Below are 22,081 nucleotides of genomic sequence, written 5' to 3'. Positions count from 1 at the left end.
CTTACATCACTAACTGCGCGTCTTGCTGCCTTTGCAGCAATAACAGAGATTGCGTCAGACTTCAAATCATACCCCTTTTCAATAGTCTTCAGCCATTCTTGCTTATAGTATTTCTGTAAACCAGAGACAGTACAGTTATATAGGGTTATCAAATTTGGCAAAAATGCAGCCAAATGTCATAAAACACATGAGGATATTTCGACTTACATTGCTTATGTTGTAGGCGTTACACTTCGCCTGAATGAACTCTGGCACATCATGAGGTATGGAGTATTTCTGAAGGACTGCGCCCAGACCTTTCTTATAGTGCAGCTACAAAGAGGAACATATTCACAGATCACATACAGTACATGTGCTATTCTGTTCAAACCAAAACTTTTCAATAATTTGCTAATTGTTTGATGGGTTCAGTGTTGGGAATTAACTCATTAAAATTAGTGAGGCTACTTATAATTTTTCAGTGGTGTAAATGTAGCTCAGCTTTTTTCAAAATAGTGTAGCTTCTCTAGAAGCAAGATACTTTTTCCAACGATTAGTGGTGTAGTGCTACAAAATGTTACAATGCAGTATTTCTGTCACATTTTACTAAGTCTGATTCCTAAATCTTTCTTGTCTCTCATATGTTGTGTTGGGACGTCCAATTCATGTTTGAGAATCAGTTCTTTTCCACAGTTTATGTAAATAAACAATTCACTGATCAAATGGTTCACTAATCAAATAAATGAGTCATTGATTCATTTATGTCCCTACATCATCTTTTTTTAAGCAAAATGTTAAAAGCTGCTGTTTTCAACGTAGTTTTTCCTAGTTTTAGTACAGCATCTAACTACGTTTTTCATAAAGTAGCTGAACTGAAGTTGAACTACATACATTTACATTTATGCATTTGGCAGATGCTTTTATCCAAAGCGACTTACAGTGCACTTATTACAGGGACAATCCCCCCGGAGCACCCTGGAGTTAAGGGCCTTGCTCAAGGGCCAAACAGTGGCATCTTGGTGGTGCTGGGACTTGAACCCCCGACCTTCTGGTCAGTAACCCTGAGCCTCAACCACTGAGCCACCACTGCCCCATACTTTCAATTATTAGCTTCTAGGTTGGCAAGAGTTTCAAAGTAGCTTCCACATCACTGAACGGGTTGTGCTGTATGTAGAATAGAATAACTGTGAAGATTATATGACGGTTTAATTATGCTTACATCACTTCTCATCATCTGGTTGACTTTAGCCTGCAGCTGGATAGGATGGTCATCGATGGCAGTGAAAGGTACAGTATCTGGATGCTGCCTGTACTTTCTCTGTTTAGAAAAAGAAAGTCACTTTTAAGTAAACTAGACATGACAGATGACTAGATTTTGCTTTCTCAATTTTAATGGGTTTTAATGTATGACTAAACTTAATGCCATACCTCACTTAAGATATCCGCTGCTTTCTTGGACTGCTCAACATCCAAGGAGCCATAAGGCACCCATGGTGATCCTTTGACATAGTTATTGTAGTCTGACTTGTACTCATTCTGTGGTTGAAGAAGACACAAAAAATTGGTATTGCAAAAAAGGCATGATCATCCAACGTTTCATGTAAAGCAAGTTAAATGGTAAATGGTCTGCACTTATATAGCGCTTTTTTTTAACCTTAGAAGTTACCAAAGCACTTTACACTGTGTCCCAATCACCCATTCAAACTCAATAGTCCCTACATTAAGAGGTCAGCACTGAACTGAATTTGTGGTCATTCTAGTGTGTAACAGAGGGGAGCATGGATCCTTACATCACTCTGGATTGCATTGGCCTTCTTTGCCTGGTCCAGGGATATGCTGTCATAAGGCATGAGGTAACGATTTGGGATTTTCTTGTAGCCAGTCATGCTGGCAATAGCCTGAGATTTCTTAGCAAGAGTCACAAGCATCATGTCCAGTGGAGAATGGTACTTGGTCTTCATCTTCTCATAGTCTTTCTTATACTCACGCTGTCAAAATATTTCAATTGATAACATAAAAAACAAACAATTATTTCTGTTAGTACATTTTTGATGTAAACCATAAAAAAACGTAAAACTGAAGTGTGATATCTGAGCCACTATCGTCGCTAAACAGACTATCAAACAGGTTTCCTGAACACTCCCACTGTCTGCCACCAGTCAGACAAACAGATAGTCTCATCCAAAAGAGCATTCTGATCAGTTGGGCTGATCAGAATGCTCTTACAAAACAGAGCAATGTTTTGATAGCATCACAGAGCCACAGTGTTTATACTATTTGCTGAAATTAACCTACAAATGGTTTACTTATTGGTGTCTCTGAATATTAAATAGCAATAGTAGAAAGTAATTTACCATGACAAAATCACACACATCAGCTTTAATGATTGTTGAGTTCCAGTACATATCGCCATGATGTATATTAATACCAATGCATGCTATAGCTGAAACATACCTCACTCTGGATCTTAGCAACATGTACAGAGTGTAAGATCTTGGGGTCATCATTGATGCTGAGGGCCCCAACCATCTGTCCTTTGTTCTTTTCATATTCCTTCTTGTATTTCACCTAGCATTAAAGAACATGACAAGAAAACAGTTTCACTATAGCCTTAAAAATTCGTATTGTTTTGACAAATAACCAAATATGTTACTTACATCACTGGCGATGTTGGTGTGGGCGCGGGCTGCAAGGATCGAAATTGCATCACCTTTTACCTCAAATTTCTTTGCTTTTGTCTTTTCCCAATCGAATTTGTAACATGTCTGTGAATATAAAATGGAAACAGTTTGGTTTGATACAAAATGATTGTATTATGAACAGGTTTCACTACAATTTCAGTAATGAACAAAGGCACAGCAAAAAGTTAAAAAAAGCAATTTGAATGATCACAACATACATCACTGATGTTATACGCGTTAACTCTGGACTGAATTAAGAAAGGGTAATCAGGTGGGAGATAACACTTAAACTTCTCCTTCTCGTACTTTTCCTTGTAGTTGATCTGTAAAACAAAAGAGCAAGAAAAAAAATGGTAAATCCAATGTAATTCCAATTTATACAAATATGTATTTTTTTATGTATTTTTTGCTCTTCAGTTGTGGTATTTTGCGGAGCAGAGATGAGCCCATTGATCCACTAGCTGGCTCTTTTATCAAAAGGGACAGGTTCTAGATGTTCTAGAAGATTTGGCCTTGACTGCCCACCACTCTCACTCAAAATAAAATTGGATGCACAAACAGTTCTAATAATATGTCTGGGGATTCACTCTGTTGGCATTCAGGTAACAGCTGTGCTTTAACAATAAGTGAGGGGATTTTTCTAGTTTAGTTCTGACTTGATATCCACAAACAAACAAACAAACAAACAAACAAACAAACAAACAAACATAAAAGTGTCCATAAACTATAGTACTACTATAAGTACTGTTCCTTTCATTTTATTAAAGCATGTTGAGCCTATTATGAAAAAACAACAAATTCGTTATTATAGGTGTCGAATCTCTTTTTTTACGTACATCGCTCAGCTGTTTGGCGTTGATCGCAGCTTGCAATTGGACAGGTGAGTCTGTCACCTGTGTGAACTTCACCTTGTCTGGATGTTGGCGATACACTTTCTGCAAAGAGAAATACACATATGACCTAAAATCAAATCTGCAAAGAAAACTGGAACTGCAACTGTCCCATTAAAGTGGGATTATATATTTAATATAGGTATACTGTAGGTATATATTGGTAAACTTACATCTTTACATTGTTGGACCTTCTTATGGGCTTCATATTCTTGCGTAAAAGTTTGTGGGAAGAAACATCTTGACTTCATATCCTCATAATCAGCTTTGTAATTTTGCTAAAAAAAAAACATTAATAAAACACATTGTGATCAACAAGATTATATATATATATATATATATATATATATATATATATATATATATATATATATATGAATACATTTACAATATGAAAACTTACATTATTCTTCATTTCTTCCATCTTATGACAGTGAACTGAAAATATATCTTCAAAGCTACCAACATAATGACCTTTCACCTCATTTTCATATTTCTCTTTATAACGTGCCTGAGAAGAGAGAAGGATATAAACTTTGTGCTCGAGATATGAAGAAATATTAAATGTTTTTAGCAAACAATTATGTGTGCAGCAAAACATCACTAACATCACTGAACTTCTTCAGTACACTGTCCATCTTGAATTTGGGAGTGTCGCAGTAATTAATACTGGATCCCTTCGATTTCTCATAGCTAGACTTATATACTTTCTAAAAGGGGAAAAAGAAAGACATGTCAGCAATGAAGCAACAAAAGAGTTTTTTCAATATTGATCAAATGCTTAAAAGCCCTCATTCTGAAGATGATCTTCATCAAGGTCAAACAGTGGCAAACACAGATGCAATCTCCTCTAATTATCATGTCTAATGACATAATCTGTTTATATGCACTGCAAGGTTATACTAACTGAATTTAACAAAGCTATAATCTATTCCATCATTTTCTCTCTAAAACAAAACCTAGGTGTCAAAAGTGTGTCATAAACATACATCACTCAAGATGGTGCCTGCGTATCTCAGCTGTCTGAGAAGGGGGTTCTCTGTAGCAGGGAGAACGTTGTAACCGGACACAGCTTTTGTCTTCTCATAGTCCTTCTTGTACTTGACCTGTGGAGGTGAAAAATGCATACATTATATGCATTACGATACTGAAACTATGATACTAAGTTGTGGCTTCTTCTAGGGACTTTTTGAAGTTATTCAACCTGGTCACTGAAAGAGTTTTACTTTTCAAAGTCAACACAAAACCCATTTTACAAGAGTGGGGAATGTCGAGAAACGGATCGATTATCTGGAGTCATCGGAGAGGGAAATATCTGCTAATCCACTTGCAACCAAGGTGGATTTAGAGTGTGTCTGGGTGAATTTGGAGGACATGGAAAACCACAGCCGGTGGAATAAAGTCTGTATTGTCAGAATTCCTGAGGGCGAAGAAGGACAGTATGTGGATATATTCCTAGATGTGCTCTTTCCGAAACTGCTCGACATAGCAGGCCATAATCTGGAAATCGAGCGAGCTCACAGGCTTCTGGTTCGGTGATCCGCAGAAGGAGACGGGTCCCGATCAATTCTGGCCAAATTTCTGAGATCATCCCAAAAAGATCTTGTGAACTTGAGAAGTAAAGGAAAGTTTTCTTGGAAGAACCACAGCATTTTCTTGTTCCCAGACTTTGCGAATTCGATAAGAGAGAACAGTGATCGATTCAAGCGTTTACATCAATGGAAGGTCGCTTTCGCACTGATATTCCTGGCCAAATTGCTAGATGCTAAGCATGGCCATAAAACATTCATATGTCCACAGCAAGTGATGTCCTTCATAAAGTCAATGGAGTGAGTAAGTCACCTTGTGGTACTCACATTGCAGCCAAATGGACCGGCTCACTGAACATTTGTTTGACTGCCTGATGAATCTGCACACTTTTTTGTGATGGTTCCGCCTAGCAGCTGGAGTTATTTAGTAAAATAATACACCTTCAGGACAGTTTTATGGATGAAGCTACACACTCTTTGTGTTAATTCTGACTTTTGTCTGGAGTTTGTTTTATATATTATCTTTTGCAGTGTAATTCTGTCTCACAAAATTTGTATAGAAACACTGGACATTAGCAATCCGATGGCAAATTTGTCATGGGGGCTCACATAGACTGTTTGAGTTTGGAGGCGCTGTTGTGTGCGGGGTTAAAGCGTAAGTTTTTCTTTTTTTTCTGTTCTAGTGGATGTTTGGGATTTGACTGTTGCACTTATGTTGGAACGTGGTCTTTATAACCTGTTTTTGACGCAATCTATGTCAAAATGTAAAATGATAATATGAGTGGATTGTCCCTCTCCACGTAGAATGTGAATGGGTTGGGGCACCTCATAAAAATAAGGATGGTTATTTCTCTTCTTAAACGTAAAAAATATGATATAGTATAGTAATTAAATAAACGCACCTTTTCCTGTAGGAAGCTAAGAAATTTGGAAAGATATGAGGTGGGCATTTTTGTTATAGTGCTGGCTCGAGTAAGAGCAGGGGAGTCATTACACTGATAAGTAAATATCTACAATTCAATTGTCTCAAACAGAGTAAAGATAAATTAAGAAGAGTCGTTATTGTTTTAGCTAAAATTCAGGGTCAAATTCTTATTTTGGTGAATATTTATGTACCTAACGTTGATGATCAGGACTTTTATTAAAGATCTTGAAGGGATGTTGCAAGCCGCTGGCACTCCTCATGATACAAATTCCATCATAAAACACTCCTTGCTTGGAAGATGTCATACATCCATAATTTTTCTCCTCATGCTTCTCTTCTTTGGAACAATTGCAATATTTATTTTTACTAAATTGGTTTAATAGAGGGATAATTAATCTACTGGATATGTTTGATAAAAATTGGAAATGATTATCGTATGAACAATTTATGATCACACGCAGTCTCCATGTACATTTTTAGGAGTATAATGTTACTAGTAATGCGATTCCAGTAGCCCTTATTTAACATATAAAAAGTAATTTATGCTATAATACCTCAACAGTTGTGTCTCCCAAACTGATGTTAGTGGGAACAAAATTTAATAATAAACATATTCTGACAATTTTTCAAAAACAAAATAGAATCTCACCAAGAGGATTTATTTTTTATTTATTATTTAAAAAAAATGGGGGGGTTCTTCAAATGGCAATATTAAATGGATGACTGTGCCTGGTTACTTCTCTTTAAATATGGTATTACAGATAAGACAAAGGAAATACATTTTAACATTTTACAAGCACTCTACCCTGTGAAGTCTTTAATTGCAAAATACAAATTGCAGAATTACATACTGCAAAAACGTGCACACTTATCCCCAACTGTCCAGTTTTCATTATAGAATTTGAAAAATATTTGCAATCTTTAAGGATGTTAAATAACACATAGTCCAAAGTTTGTGTAAAGTACTATGATGTTATGTTTACAAATCCCCCTTAAGTTATGTAATCTTTATGACTCTAATGTTATAATGCTATGCTTGTGCTATTATGTACATGTTTGTGTAAACTTTGTCTTAAATAAAAATAAAAAAAATACTGGTGGAACCCATGCAAAGGGTTTAACTGGAACACCCTAAGCCCTTGATCACTTTGGGAAAGTTGTGAAATTATGTATTGATTTTTGCACCTGACAAGACAAAGTTTTCAGAGATTAGGCTGAGCATAAGGTAAGGTAAAGTTTAGTTGTAATTTTGGAGGCTTGTGTAGCCTATAAATCTTGTCTGTTAAGAAAAAAATATATTATATTGGAATTAATTGTTAGAAAGGTATAATTAAGTTTTACAAAAATTAAAATGGTAACATTACAGTGAACATTCAGGCTACGGCTGTGTAACAAACAGTTTAAGGCAGCTGCAAGTATTATGCTGTTTAATCTCAAAATAACTTTTATAAACTGCTTAACTGGCCAAACTTTCATCAAATAATAGAGTTGTTTGGGGGTGGGGAAGTTATAGCGTGATCTGTGCTGTGATGTCACAATCGAGTTGCATTGTGGGATATGGAGCTGCCTGAAGCGTACATCCAAGTAGGCTCGCTTCCTCGGTCAAAATCGAGGGGTTAAGGGTCAACAGAAACTTCCCTCGCCCAATTAACTAAGTGGAATGGACTTCAAAAATGGAGATGGGGTTACCCCGAGGGGAAGTGCTTAGGGAAGTTAGCAAGTGGATGTTTAAATTGAAATGGAATGTAGCCCTAGTGTAGACCCTGGTGTCATGTGGTACCTATTACTTTTCTCAGCACATTCCAGGATGGGCCAATCACAGTCGTTTATTATTACTGGATAAGGATTTTTTAAAATGCTTTCATAGATAATTCTGAGGCAGATTTCCATTCGCAGGTTTGAATCCTTGCATTTATCAGTTTTTATTAAAAATAACTATCCAGTGTAAAATGTCAAAGGGATATAAAATGTTCTGAGATTTAAATGCGGACGCATGGTGGATTATGTTCTCAAAAGGTTCATATTTTTCTGAAACATTTACCCTAACACTTCTTCTGAATGTTTGATATGATCCACAGTGCATAAATATTATGCAATAAAAATAATTTTCTATTTATCTGTGCATTAATTTGATTTGTTATTATGCACTGTGTAATGTGAAACATTACAATCCCCCTCCCGGACCCACATTTGGACCCCACCAATGTTCTAACCAAATCTACGCCATTGGTACCATGTCATTGTTTTTATTTGGAAGGCAATGAGTAAATGACAGAATGCTCTAAACCTAGTCTGAATAAGCAAAATAAAGTAAATTCTTAAAACTTACTGTACTCGCAGCGTCACAAGCCTTTTTATTGGAGGCATATGTTGGTGTGTCAGTTTGCATGAAATAAATTTGGTCTTTCATGTCTTCGAAAGCAGCCGTATACTTTTTCTGTAGAAAAATAAAAAAAATCAGATTTATTATTTGAAAACTACAGAATGGATTTTTGTCTGATTTGTGTTTGTATTTATTTGATATATTGACAGAACATGTTTGCTTCAAGCATTCCTGCCACTTACTTCACTGAGGTTGTCCATAGCCATTCTTGCAATAGCGACATCAAAATAAGGAGTTTCACACCACTTGCCCTTAACATTCTTATTGTAGTCCTCGTGATATTTAAGCTGTGAAAAAATTAAGTATCTTTCATTATTTCTCAAAGACAGTGACATTTTCTGCAAACTCACAGCTTACATGTCACTCAACCATTTTGCTTTATCATTACTTTCAAATTAGCAGACACAATCCAATGTTTTCGAAGATATTTACAAAATATACAACTAAAATAATGTATATAGAAATCAAATGTAATCATGTAGACTATATAAAACTATTTTTGGTATGATTGTTTAAAATTAAAATTAAAATGCTTCATTGTACAGATCATGTCACTCATTTATGTTAGGGTCCTTCCTTAACATTTCTGTAAAATGGTAATTGAATAAAAGGGGTTTAAGGTCTTACATTACTGCGATTGGCAAAGTTTTTCCTGGCCAGTTCCATTTCTGGGGGATCAGCCAGAGACGTGTACTTGGCCTTTCGCTCATTGTGGCCTTTTTTGTAGACAATCTGTGAAGGTGAGAATGACAGAGTTAGTAGAAGAAACCTGTGGTCAGTTAGTTCTTATTAAGCTCCAAGAGCATATCTAAGACCAATTTAACAATAGTAGGCTACTTTTCATTTTTTCATTTTGATGGCAATGCAATATAATGATGTTATTGTCATATTTTTATAACATAGTTACTCCAAAACACTGTGTAACTACACCAACTCAATAACCGATATGTTGGTAAATAAATGAGCCTTGATTTTGAGTTGTGGAGTAATATTCTTTTCACTGTTTACATTTTCGCTATAACATGTACCTCTGAATTTAATGGGTGAGTTTACATAAGTACCTTCTAAAAATGTAATATAATAATATCTTACTTTATGTATCGCTAAGCAATATATTACTTACATCGCTTAGGACTTCTTGGGCCTTGGCCACCCTGCGCAGCTCTGGGCTGTCACTGTATGGATAGTACATGGTCTTATCCTCATCCCATGCCTCTGTGTACAGTTTCTGAAAGAGATATTCAACCAGCCATATAGTAAATACACCAGTAGTGAGAGAATACATTCACTTTAGTGCTTATGTCTTAGTAAGATAGGAAATAAGTGTTCTACCTTGCTGTAATTTGCAGCATTTCTAACTGCAAGAACCAGTTCAGGGGCATCAGGAGGGAGAAGATACCGATCCTTGGTCTCATCCCATTTCTGTTTATACAGAACCTGGAAAAAGCATAATGAGAATTATGCTCAGCGCTTTACTAAAGGCAGATGTACTGTTCAAGTAAATTAATCAGAATCATTATTATATATATGGCAAAGAAGTGTAACAGAATTGCTCGGTGGATTTTCACTAGCTTAGTTGACTTAAGCACTTACTTTGCTGATAAGCTCAGAGACTCGCTTCACATGGGCAATCTCACGAGCCTCACCATCATAGAGGCTGGTGGTTTTGGACTTCAGTCCCTCCATACGATATTTCACCTGATTTAACAAAAAGATACAATTAAAATGCAATGGTTGTACAAAAATGTATTGCAATTTTCCAAACCAATTCAAAATACACAATTCGCAAAATCTACTGGAATTTAGTCAGAAGCTTCTGGACTTGGTTGATCACTAGGTTCCCTGCTGAAAATAAAAAAATGAGCTTAAACAAGGCTTAGGTGGTTTGCTGGTCTTAGATGTATAAGCTGGAATATCTTGTCTCCCACTCCCACTCCCAGACTGGCCAAGTTGGTGTTTAGTTGGCGGCCAGTTGGTCTCCCAGAGAACCACCTTTGCTTGGTTTAAGCTGGGGTTTTTTTTAGCAGGTTTAGGTGCTTCTGGCTAAAGAAGTTTCGTCACTCCTTGTACTGACTAGAATTTTAAAAATGCATCAGTTTTTTAAACACTGACTATTCAAACATATCTTGCTATCTACATTGTGACAGTTTGAGTTGTACAAATGTGATCCGCCAAAGGGTCATACCTCACTGAGCTGCTCCTGGGCCTTCTTGATGCGAATCATCTCAGGTGTATCAGCCGAAATGGCATAAGGCTGCCCCTTTGATTTTTCATATTCCTCCCTGTATTTATTCTGCAAGAACAATCAGTACCGCAAATTTGACTTTCATTCTATAGAGGTAAAGTTAGCCTTTCTAGCTAATATCTTATCTTCAGCAAAGGTAAAAACAAAATACAGTGCATCCAAAAAGTATTCAGAACCCCTCCTTTTTTTACATTTTGATATATTGCAAGGCTTTAAGGCTTTAAATTAAAAATAAATTCACATCATTCTACACTCCATACCTAATAATGACAAAGCAACGATTTTTGATAACTTTGCAAATTTATATATATAAAAAAAGAAAAAAACTTAAATATCACATTTTCAAAAGTATTCAGACCCTTTGCTATGACACTTGAAATTTAGCTCAGGTGCATCCCATTTCTCTGGATCATCTTTGATATGTTTCTACACTTTGATTGGAGTCCACCTGTGGCAAATTCAATTGATTGACATGATTTGGAAAGGCACACACCTGTCTATATAAGGTCTCACAGCTGAAAATGCATATCAGAGCTAAAACCCAACCATGAGGTCAAAGGAACTGCCTGCAGAGCTCAGAGACAGGATTGTGTCGAGGCACAGATCTGGGGAAGGCTACAAAACAATTTCGGCTGCATTGAAGGTTCCCAAGAGTACAATGGCCTCCATAATTCTTGAATTGAAGAAGTTTGGAACAACCAGGACTCTTCCTAGAGCTGGCCGCCCAGCCAAACTGAGCAATCAGTGGAGAAGGGCCTTGGTAAGAGAGGTGGTCAAGAACCCGATGGTCACTCTGGTTAAGCGCTAAAGATCATGTGTGGAGATGGGAGAAACTTGCAGAAGAACAACCATCACTGCAACAGTCCAACGATCTGGGCTTTATGGCAGAGGGGCCATAGTGCAAGACACATAAAAAAGCACCTAAAGGACTCGCAGACTGTGAGAAACAAGATTCTCTGGTATGATGAACGATAATTGAACCGTTTTGCCTCAATTCCAAGGGTCGAGTCTGGAGGAAACCAGGCACCGCTCATCACTTGCACAATACCATCACAACAGTGAAGCCTGGTGGTGGCAGCATCATGCTGTGGGGGTGTCTAAATACGTATGTCAATGTGATATTTCAGTTTTTTATTTTTAATACATTTGCAAAGTTATCAAAAATCAGTTTTTTGCTTTTTCATAATGGGGTATGGAGTGTAGATTGATGTGAAATATTAAAAGATTTAAAGCATTTTAGCTTAAGGCTTCAACATAAAATAAAAAAAAAGGAAGGGGTCTGAATACTTTCTAAATGCACTCTATGTACTCTGATGTTCTTACATGGCTGTACTGGTCAAGCATCTTTTGAGAGTGTGTCAGGTAAGGGGTCATGAACTTGGAGGTGTCCACCTTCACTTTCTTCCTGACTGTGCGTTTGGGAAGACCACTAGGCCCAGTCTTTAAAAAAAGACAAGAGGAATCAGCACATATAATGGATGCACAGAACACTTTTAATGTCAAACATCTCTTAAAATTACAAGGGCACATTTAGTTCATTTATGGCAAAGCAGTTTTGGGGAATCTAATAAATAGTGTCTGCAGCATTATTCTGTACAACCTAACTTTGACTGATGTACTCCTAAACAGATTTAAGTTTCAGCATCTAATTTGCACCACTTACCTGCAACATCCCCCTGCAAAAACAAATGAATTTGTTTAACCTACCATGCTAGTTAGTATTATGCTCTTAATGACAGATTAGAGACTCCCAAAATAAAATTCCATCAATGAGATAAGTCTGTGAGTAAAGAGGTTAAACAGCATTTATTTGGAAACTTGATATTTCAATGACAGGGCAGTAAATTAGGGTGATTAAACAAGCTACAAGCTACTAAAATGCACTTTCAGGATAGACATGCAAAGTGCATCAGGTTCATTCTTCATTTGCAGTGGAAAATGGTGTCCGTCTACTTTGCAACTATAGAAATAACTTTAAACACCAATACATCATAAATGTTTGCGTATTGGTATTCTGTAGGGTGAAAGCAAGTTGTGCATTGTTAAAAGTTTTTTTTTTTTTTTCTACTTCAAATACATATTTTATTGAGTTTAAGAGACGACGTGTAACAAATTCTACATATCCCCCTCATCATACTGTACCATACCAGGTATCCTGGGATGTAATTACAAAAATGGAACGTGGTTATATCACGAAAATTGATTTAATTTAACATGTACAGTATATATTAATTATATTGTTAAGAAGAATAGATATTTTGTGATATTCTAAAAAAAAAGTTGTGTCCCTCAACTTCATGTCTGTAGTGCTTCAGAGCCAATTAATCATATTATTTGACTTTTTCAAATCTTAAAGTGATTTAATTTTTTTTAGAACACTATAAAAATGAATAAATCCGTAAAGTTGCATTTACTTACTCATTTTAGAAAACCCAGAATTTCTTCTGAATTTCTACTTCTAATACTGATAACACAGCAGACAAAAGCGGTTGTTTAACCAGTAATTGATTGGAAAAGTTATTAAAAACCTAAATGTTTTTAAAGGGTTAGTTCACCCAAAAATGACAATTCTCACATAATTTACTCACCCACATGCCATTCCAGATGTGTATAACACAAAGATGTTTAGAAGTACATCTCAACAGTTTAGGTTCATACAATGCAAGTGAATGGTGGCCAGAACTCCAAAAGCTCCAAAAGGGAGATAAAGTCAGCACAACCATAATCCATAAAACGCAAGTGAGTTACTCAATGACTTCTGAAGCAATCCAGTTGGTTTTGGGTGAAAACAGACCAAAATGTAACTCCTTTTTCACTGTACATCTTGAAAGCAGTCTCTTTGGCGATCATGATTTCAAGCTCAATTAAGCTTCCAATAGACCTACCTAGCGATCTGCACATGTGACAAGGACTAGGAAGAGTAAGCAAGCTTGAAATCATGATCATGCCTAGAAACTGTAATGACAAGATGTACAGTGAAAAGGGAGTTATATTTTAGTCTGTTCTCAACTGGATTGCTTCAGAAGACGTCGAGTAAACCACTGGAGTCTAATGGATATCTTTTATGCTGACTTTATCTCCTTTTGGAGCTTTTGGAGTTCTGGCCACCATTCACTTGCATTGTATGGACATACAGAGCTGAACTATTCTTCTAAAACTCTTTGTTTGTGTCCTGCAGGAGATACAAAGTCATACACATCTGGGATGGCTTGAGGGTGAAAAAATTATAAGAGAATTTTCATTTATGGGTGAAATATTCCTTTAAGCTTCCATTTCACTGGATAAAGCATAATACACATTTTTTTTTAAAAAACATAGCAATAAAGTATATTATTAAATAAATAAGAAGCATTTTTACAAATTCTGCCCCATTTGCCACTCCAATTAAAGAATGACTCATCAAACAATAGTTTCAACACATGCTACGACAACTTCTGCCAGACAAGTCCCAAAATAAACAATACATTCACTCACATAAAGAAAGCTTTATAAAACCACACCCTCATTGTCATCGCTAGGTTTGTTCACATCATTTGCATGGCTAGGTACAAGGTACTAGCCATGTGTTGCTATCAGAATTCTGACCTTAAAGACCTCATTTGAATATGCTATTCCCACTTTCTCTGGATCGTGAATTTTTAAACAAGGGGGTTTGTTTAATAATCCACTATTTTAGTCACATTTCTAGAAGGATCTTACAAATGGACATACAAATTGGAAATTGAAAGCATTGGAATGTGAAAGGGTCTGTTTCACCAGGACTCTCTGGGGAGATCATTTACCTCTGCACCATGAGACATTGAGGTGGTCGTGGTGAACGATGAACTCTCCTCAATGTACTACGAATATAGGAAAAACTCAACTTAAAACAAAATGAGGATAACAGACTTCAGGCAAAGACCAACATTTAGGAAAGTGATATTTTTCCAGCTCTGATTGCAAATGGATCCACCCTTGGCTGACTGAACACTGACTATTACTGTTTTATGTCATGTCATCTGTCCTGGCCTGAACAATGATACTTTACAGGACACAATGGGGCTTAAGCACACCTTAAGAAAAATACATTTATTTGTATTAATTAATGATGGAGCAACATAATTAGTTTGAAAATATATCATAACAGAAGGTTGTTTTGATTAAAATTAGTTAAAGGTTTTTTTAAAGGTGGCAAAGGGGTCTTTTACCCCACTCCTGGGGTAAAATGCCCCCATGGGGGTTATAGTGATAATAATAGTGTGTAGATATAGGGACAATATTTATAGGGCAAATTTGAGACTGTAATAAATTAAGATAATACTTGTTCCAAATAACCCATTCAAAAAAGGCTGCACCTTTTTCTGTTCGTTTTAATCATGTTTGCCATTTCATAACATCTCAAGTATTTTATAAACAAATAAATCTCCAGTTGATAAGTTTGATAAGTCAATGTGAGCCCACTTTGAACATTCTTTATATCAAATCTATTCCCACCATTTTAGAAAAATTGTATGTTTTATGGGGGGGCTTTAGCCCCTGAAACAGGGAGGCCTTTTACCCCAAATACTATCCTTTCAATTATTGGACAGTTATTAAAAAACATTTGATTTTATCACCTTAAACAAAACGACGAAAGTATTTTGAATGAATAAGTATTTTGGCTCAAAATTGATGTGGTAATTTCAGGGATTCTCATAAGCTACATACATTTTCAAGATATTAAATATGATTACATATTAGATCAAATTACCTAAAAATCAAACTTTAGACACCACACACAATGATCTCATGGATCAAGAATATTTTGCCGTGTATAGTAACAAACAGGTGCATGAGTACTTTGGTAGATTCTGTTGCTATTTAGTGTTTTGGGAGAAAATCAAATGAAATGTGCCTTTTTATCATGGGGGCACTTTAGCCCCAATACAAGTAATATATTAATGCCAGTGAGATGGTTACATGCTATTTGATAAATCTATTATACAAAACTAAAGACTAATATAGTAAATTAACCATATTGTTGTTCATAAAATAACTCTCTTTGTACATAATACTTAAAAAGGGATTTTTTTTTTTCATTATAAATGATACTTTTGTTTTCTTAGTGTTCTAGAAAAAGCTATTTTATTCATATTATTTTCTTATTCTTCTTCTAATTTTTTATTTAGTCCGACGTGTTTAAATCATGTCACCAGCCGAATAATTCACCATATCCCTGTTATGGGACAAAACACAAAATCATTGGCTGTTGACTGTGAATAGCGCATTTCTACCTTGGCGTAACTAAAAACATTTTATTTTGTTTGATACTGCATCCACACCACTAGGTGTCAGTATAAGTTCAATATGCTATATCGGCTAGTGCAACATAAACAAAAATGACTGCTGTTTAATCCTCTGCAGTTTATGCGAACTGAATATTAGTGGTTTAGGGAATAAATGTTGTTTCCCCAAAGGGCAGCTTTGATTGACAGAACCGTATGTCTGGCTTGTGCTCAGGACATTTTAGCACCCAAATGACCTCACAACTATTGTTATTTGCAGCTAAAGTTATTGTCATGGTAGTAAATAGAAACAGTGGTTCAGGGAACAAATTCCAACACAAACACTCATACATACATATTTAGATGCTGTTGTGTATAACATTGTCATTTAACCATCCATAGTATAAACTATCCCCTACAAATATCCTGACTGAAATGTACTCAAAAGCACTAATATTTTAACAGACATTTCTTTCTCAAAAAGCCACATGTCAGAGCCGTAAGTCTTTAAAATTTTACACCACAATTAGTGTAAGGATCCATCATTTTTAGCTTGAAACCAGAGCAGGAAAAAACACCTCAGATCTTTGAATTTAAAGTAGCTAGAGGCTTCTTTATTTGGATCAGTGGAAAACTGAAATAAAACATTTATGCACTTAGTTTCCATGCCTTGTACGTGTCTTATATTTAACAGGCAAGATCTGTAAGCTGAAAAGTGATGAATCTGCTAACAATATATTTTTGTCAACTATTTATCTCTCTCTCTCCAACTCTGTACAGGTTTTATTTTTCCATTGGTCCTCCCCCCAAAGCATTTTACCAGCATGACGTTAATGGAGGAGTGTAATTTACAACATGGCTCATCTCATTTGCCTCTCTGAGAGTCTGCCGTAGATGTCCACTGCTATATTTATATCTCTTGAAAGAACAACTCCAGCCCAGGTTGGGGGGCTTCTTTTCCATTAAGGGGGAGAAAAGAATATTAAAGATTCACAAAATGTTCTCCCTAAATTCAAGATCTTGTGTGTCACATTAATCTATAAAAACTATAACCTGGAAATCTTCATTCCTGAAAATGATTCAGTATTGTTTCATGTGATCAACTACAGTATTTAAAGATCGACAAAATATTAGAACACAAAATGTGAACCTCTGCTTTCCATAGATCCAATGAAAGAAGCCATCTTAATGCTGATGCCTTTCAGGTCTTATTCTAAGTGTAGATGAAAGTATGAGTGAAATCAGAGCTTACAGCGTGTATGTACACATCATCAAGACATGTAAGATGGCACATTTTAATTTCTCTGGTAATATGTTAAAGGGGAATACAAAAGCATTTGCTCAAACCTTAAAAAATAAATAAAGATCTAATCAATGTGAACGTGGGTTAACTGTTCCTCCTGAATAGTTTTATAGTTCCCTATAAGATATCTACAATGAAATGGACAGAAAATATACAAGGTCAATTTTAACTCAATTTAACTGGGACTGAATTAAAGTATGAACCTTCTGCTTTCACTCTTCCATTGAACACTCAGACAGACACATTCAAAGGACATTTAGCATTAATACATAATCAATGACATCCCATAACACATCTAGATAACTGTTGGAAGCTTCAAGAAGAGCTGCTGTTAAATTGTGGATATGTAGTTCAATCTAGATTGAGTTGGTCATCACAAATCCCGTTTTTCATTTGAAAATGGTATATATGCAAAAATGATTATGTTTCATGGCGGTATATATATATATATATATATATATATATATATATATAAATATAATGATAACTAAGTTGTTTATATCTTTTATTTAAAATAGAATTTGAGTTCCAGCTCTTAATGAAGCTTGCAGGAGATTTTGCCACTGAACAGAACATAATCCCAATGTTAGTATAAAATTGATTATTATATCTAACAATGGTTATTTCCATTCAGGCTCATTTCAAATAAACAATAATTGCATCGTTTTTTTTTTTTTTTTTTTGGCAAACATTACATCAACATGTTCATAACAAGATCTTATTACCAGATATTCACAAATGATGGTAATTACATAACTATGATATGAAAGATAGCTTGCCACGTTTATTGTAATTGACATCTGGTTAAGCTTATTTGCTGACATGCTTCAATTGAAGCATTTATTAAAAAGAATTTACTGCACATTTGGGTGGTGCTAGAGCCTCCAAGAAGAGGTCATTTGAAATGGGATCCAATGCAAATCATATGCGACATGGCAGCTCCTACTGAACTGCTGACTGTGGAGGTATCATAGATCACTATTCATAGGGTTGCCAATATATACCTATAGGAATGAGATCTATGCGGCAATAATGGGTGAAGCCTATAAACGATTCAAGGGGCAAAAATAAATAAATAAAAACCAACATTACTTTCACTCTTTTGGCAAATGCTAATGCTCTTTAAGAGTATACTGGTAAAGTATGATTGTTACATTGCAATTGAAATCTCTTACCTCTTCCTCAAACTCCTCATCATACTCCTCTTCTGATGCCATCTTCAAATGTTAGAGTGAAACTGCACAGGCAAATTGAAGACTGTCAGACAGCTTCACACTGGCACTCCAAATACATTCAGTGTATATACTGTGCATTCAGCTAACAATTAACATCATTAAAAAAAAAATTAAAGAGTAACATTTACAAGTAACAATAGTTTAAAAGGCAAAGAAGTAAGCTAAAGTGACCCTGATTGGAGGATTTCAATTTGAGCCGGACTTGAAGGACAAAGAGACATTCAGAACAGGCCAGGTGTGAAAGTTAAAGAACCTTATATTCAAATGCATTTAAAGATATGCACAAGCATACATACCTTCACCAGAAGGTTTCAGTAGGCTCAGCAACCTTACAATAAAGAAGGTGCTCACTGTCCATCCACTTGTGTCCCAATCTGCTATTCCACCTTATGTATTCCTGCAAACCTAAACACAAACAGAGATGTGTCAGTTTTCCTCTGACACCTTGCTCGACACAATAACAAATCTAACTTTTGTGCTGAAATCTTGCTGCAGGCCTTGGTTGGTGAGAAGCTTTGACACCTAAGACCCCCCAAACCGCTGCTCCTCCTGGCTGAAGCCTTGCGACAGCTGCTGTGAATCACTCAAGCTATTTGTCATGTAAACCAATGCTGCAGGCTGATTGGCTGGCTTTGTTTAGCTAGTGAAGCTCCAATGCCTTCTGAGGATGCAGGTTAAATTTAGGTCTGACCACTAACTACCCTTTTTTAGGACCTGACTCCCAGAAAATTACAAAATTATACTTTTCTATGCATTTATATCTAAAAGATTGAGAGGAATGTGGATGGCACTTGAACAAACTTCTGCCCATGAGGTGAGGTGCTTCAGATCTCCCAAGATGAACTAAGTCCATGAGTAAGTTCCAGCTTTAAATAATTTTTTTAAGTGCTTGTTCCTTTAACGGTGACCAAAAAGTCAGATGCTTCTTATCGGGCTGTGGTTCAAGGCCTTTAGCATCACTTTCAACAACCAACAGGCAGCAGAAGATGGTCAATCCAAAGAGCAGGCCATGCAAAAAGCACTGGAGAATGAAATCAGTTTTTTTCTTTTCCTCGCTTACCAGTGATTTTAAAGTAAAAACGCTTCCCAAGCTGCCAGAGACTCCCCAACTCTTCCCTCCTGAGAAACGGTGGGTGAACAGCTCACAGCTGCAACTGTGCTCCAGTTATCCTGTGCTCCTATCCACCAATTGGTGGGCAGCATTCTCAGATTTCAAAAGCTAAATATACATTAGCATTCCTTCAGAAAATTGCACCTGTTCTGCAAATCATCAGCAATACATCTATGAGGAAGGGAAAGAAAAACACTAGAAAATGACATATTCTGATATGACAGAATGTAGAGATGCTGTAATAGCATCTGTGACAAAGGTATTGGGACGTCTTTATGAATATGGCCAGAGAAAAGTCTTGAGGTTACTGATTTATGTCCAAGTGAACATGGGGGCCATTGGCTGAAATCTGGTCAGGCAGGAGGGCAAGAGAGAATGAAAAATTTTTGTGCACTCAATTACAAACCTATTAAGATTTTCTTAGGATACTTTAAACAGACAAGAATGATTCGATTCTCAGTCTGTATACAGTTGAACCAAAATGTACTTGGACACTTAAGCTATAAGTGGATTTAAAATTTTTATATTTAAAACTTAAAATATAATTTTTTTTTGCATTATATAACAAAATACCAAAACATCTGGCTTAACATATAAGCATGTTATAAGCGTAAGATTTCACAATAAAAACTTATATACACTCACTGAGCACGTTTTGCATGATTGAGTGAGTTTTGCATGATTGTTGGAGCCTGACAGGCTTGGTTTGAGTACAGAATTTCTGTAACTGCTGATCTCCTGTGATTTTCACACACAAGAGTCTATAGAGTTTACTTTGAATGGTGCCAAAATCAAGAACCATCCAGTGAGTGTCAGTTTTGCGTCCAGAAACACCTTGTTGATGAGAGGTCAATGGAAAATGGTCAGACTGGTTTGAGCTGAGAGAAAGGCTAAGGTAACTCAGATACCCACTCAGTACAATTGTAGTGAGTAGAATAGCATCTGAGAATGCGCAACATGTCGAACTTTGAAGCAGATGGGCTACAACAGCAGAAGACCACATCAGGCACTTTATTTGGACCATATTGTTCCTATTAAGTGCTCAGGGAGTATATATATATATATATATATATATATATATATATATATATATATATATATATATATATATATATATATAGATAATGTCAGAAGTTTACATACACTTCATTAACACATTTTTTAACCACTCCACAGATTTATTATTAGCAATCTATAGTTTTGGCAAGTCGTTTAGGACATCTACTTTGTGCATGATATGAGTAATTTTTCCAAAACTTGTTTACATACAGATTGTTTCACTTTTAATTGACTATATCACAATTCCAGTGGGTCAGAAGTTTACATACACTAAGTTAACTGTGCCTTTAAGCAGCTTGGAGAATTCCAGAAAATGTTGTCCAATCTTTAGACAATTAGCCAATAAGCTTCTGATAGGAGGTGTACTGAATTGAAGGTGTTGCTGTGAATAATTTTTAAGGCCTATCTTCAAACTCAGTGCCTCTTTGCTTAACATCATGGGAAAATCAAAAGAAATTAGCCAAGACCTAAAAAAATAAATTGTGGACCTCCACAAGTCTGGTTCATCCTTGGGAGCAATTTCCAAATACCTGAAGGTACAACGTTCATCTGTACAAACAATAGTACACAAGTATACACACCATGGGACGACACATCCATCATACCCTCAGGAAGGAGACGCATTCTGTGGTGCGAAAAGTGCAAATCAATCCCAGAACAACAGCAAAGGTCCTTGTGAAGATGCTGGAGGAAACAGGTAGACAAGTATCTATATCCACAGTAAACCAAGTCCTATGTATATCAACATAACCTGAAAGGATGCTCAGCAAAGAAGAAGCCACTGCTTTTATAAAAACATTTTGCAAGTTCACATGGAAATGGTAAATGGTAAATGGTCTGCACTTATATAGCGCTTTTCCTAACCTCAAAGGTTACCAAAGCGCTTTACACTGTGTCCCAATCACCCATCCACACACACATTCATACACCAATGGTCTCCCAGTTGGAGAAATGTCCTCCGTTCTGTTGAAAAACAAATTGAACTGTTTGGCTATAATGACCATCATTTGGAGGAAAAGGGGTGAGGCTTGCAAGCCGAAGAACACCATTCCAACCATGAAGCATGGGGGTGGCAGCATCATGTTATGGGGGTTCCAGTTCTGTCTGGAGGAATGGGCCAAAATTAGGCATCACACTGCCTCCGCTGGCCTACCTTCTTCCCATAGTGCATCCTACTGCCATCTCTTCCCCAGGTAAACGACACATCCACCTGGCCATCCACATAATCAAAAAGAAACATGATGCATCAGTCCAGTTCACCTTCTTCCATTGAACATGGTCCAGTTCTGACGCTCATGTGCCCATTGAATGCGCTTTCGGCGGTGGGCAGGGGTCAGCATTGGCACTCTAACTGGTCTGCGGCTACACATCCCCATACGCAGCAAGTTGTGATGCACTGTGTTTTCTGACGCCTTTCTATCATGGCTAGCATTACGTTTTTCAGCAATTTATGCTACAGTAGCTCTAATGTGGGATTGGACCTGACAGGCTAGCCTTT

The 22,081-nt window shown here is 36.3% G+C and overlaps 1 protein-coding gene across 18 annotated transcripts in view; it reads right to left on the bottom strand.

Annotated features, from left to right (window-relative positions):
- The window catches only part of neb (nebulin), a 72,203-nt gene extending 53,390 nt beyond the window's left edge, over positions 1 to 18,813 (bottom strand). For 5 of the 18 annotated variants that reach the window (XM_052142026.1, XM_052142029.1, XM_052142038.1 and 2 more), the window contains exons 1-24: positions 18,710 to 18,812; positions 18,354 to 18,415; positions 14,415 to 14,471; positions 11,956 to 12,072; positions 10,573 to 10,680; positions 9,981 to 10,085; positions 9,720 to 9,824; positions 9,511 to 9,615; positions 9,015 to 9,119; positions 8,570 to 8,674; positions 8,334 to 8,441; positions 4,540 to 4,656; positions 4,159 to 4,260; positions 3,954 to 4,061; positions 3,724 to 3,828; positions 3,497 to 3,595; positions 2,879 to 2,983; positions 2,637 to 2,744; positions 2,434 to 2,547; positions 1,770 to 1,967; positions 1,408 to 1,515; positions 1,199 to 1,297; positions 208 to 312; positions 6 to 113 (exon numbers count right to left, since the gene is read on the bottom strand). In XM_052142026.1, coding sequence (XP_051997986.1) covers positions 6 to 113; positions 208 to 312; positions 1,199 to 1,297; positions 1,408 to 1,515; positions 1,770 to 1,967; positions 2,434 to 2,547; positions 2,637 to 2,744; positions 2,879 to 2,983; positions 3,497 to 3,595; positions 3,724 to 3,828; positions 3,954 to 4,061; positions 4,159 to 4,260; positions 4,540 to 4,656; positions 8,334 to 8,441; positions 8,570 to 8,674; positions 9,015 to 9,119; positions 9,511 to 9,615; positions 9,720 to 9,824; positions 9,981 to 10,085; positions 10,573 to 10,680; positions 11,956 to 12,072; positions 14,415 to 14,471; positions 18,354 to 18,395 — 2,433 coding nt within the window. In that variant the 5' untranslated portion in view covers positions 18,396 to 18,415; positions 18,710 to 18,812. Of the gene's footprint in view, positions 1 to 5; positions 114 to 207; positions 313 to 1,198; positions 1,298 to 1,407; positions 1,516 to 1,769; positions 1,968 to 2,433; positions 2,548 to 2,636; positions 2,745 to 2,878; positions 2,984 to 3,496; positions 3,596 to 3,723; positions 3,829 to 3,953; positions 4,062 to 4,158; positions 4,261 to 4,539; positions 4,657 to 8,333; positions 8,442 to 8,569; positions 8,675 to 9,014; positions 9,120 to 9,510; positions 9,616 to 9,719; positions 9,825 to 9,980; positions 10,086 to 10,572; positions 10,681 to 11,955; positions 12,073 to 14,414; positions 14,472 to 18,353; positions 18,416 to 18,709 lie in introns of all 18 variants that reach the window. The other 13 variants (XM_052142030.1, XM_052142032.1, XM_052142033.1 and 10 more) reach the window with 6 other exon arrangements.
- Between the last annotated feature and the right edge of the window lie 3,268 nt (positions 18,814 to 22,081).

Source organism: Xyrauchen texanus, chromosome 14, assembly GCF_025860055.1.
Source record: "Xyrauchen texanus isolate HMW12.3.18 chromosome 14, RBS_HiC_50CHRs, whole genome shotgun sequence".
In the NCBI taxonomy this organism is placed as follows: Eukaryota; Metazoa; Chordata; class Actinopteri; order Cypriniformes; family Catostomidae; genus Xyrauchen; species Xyrauchen texanus.
This window is presented reverse-complemented; position numbering and strand designations above follow the sequence as displayed.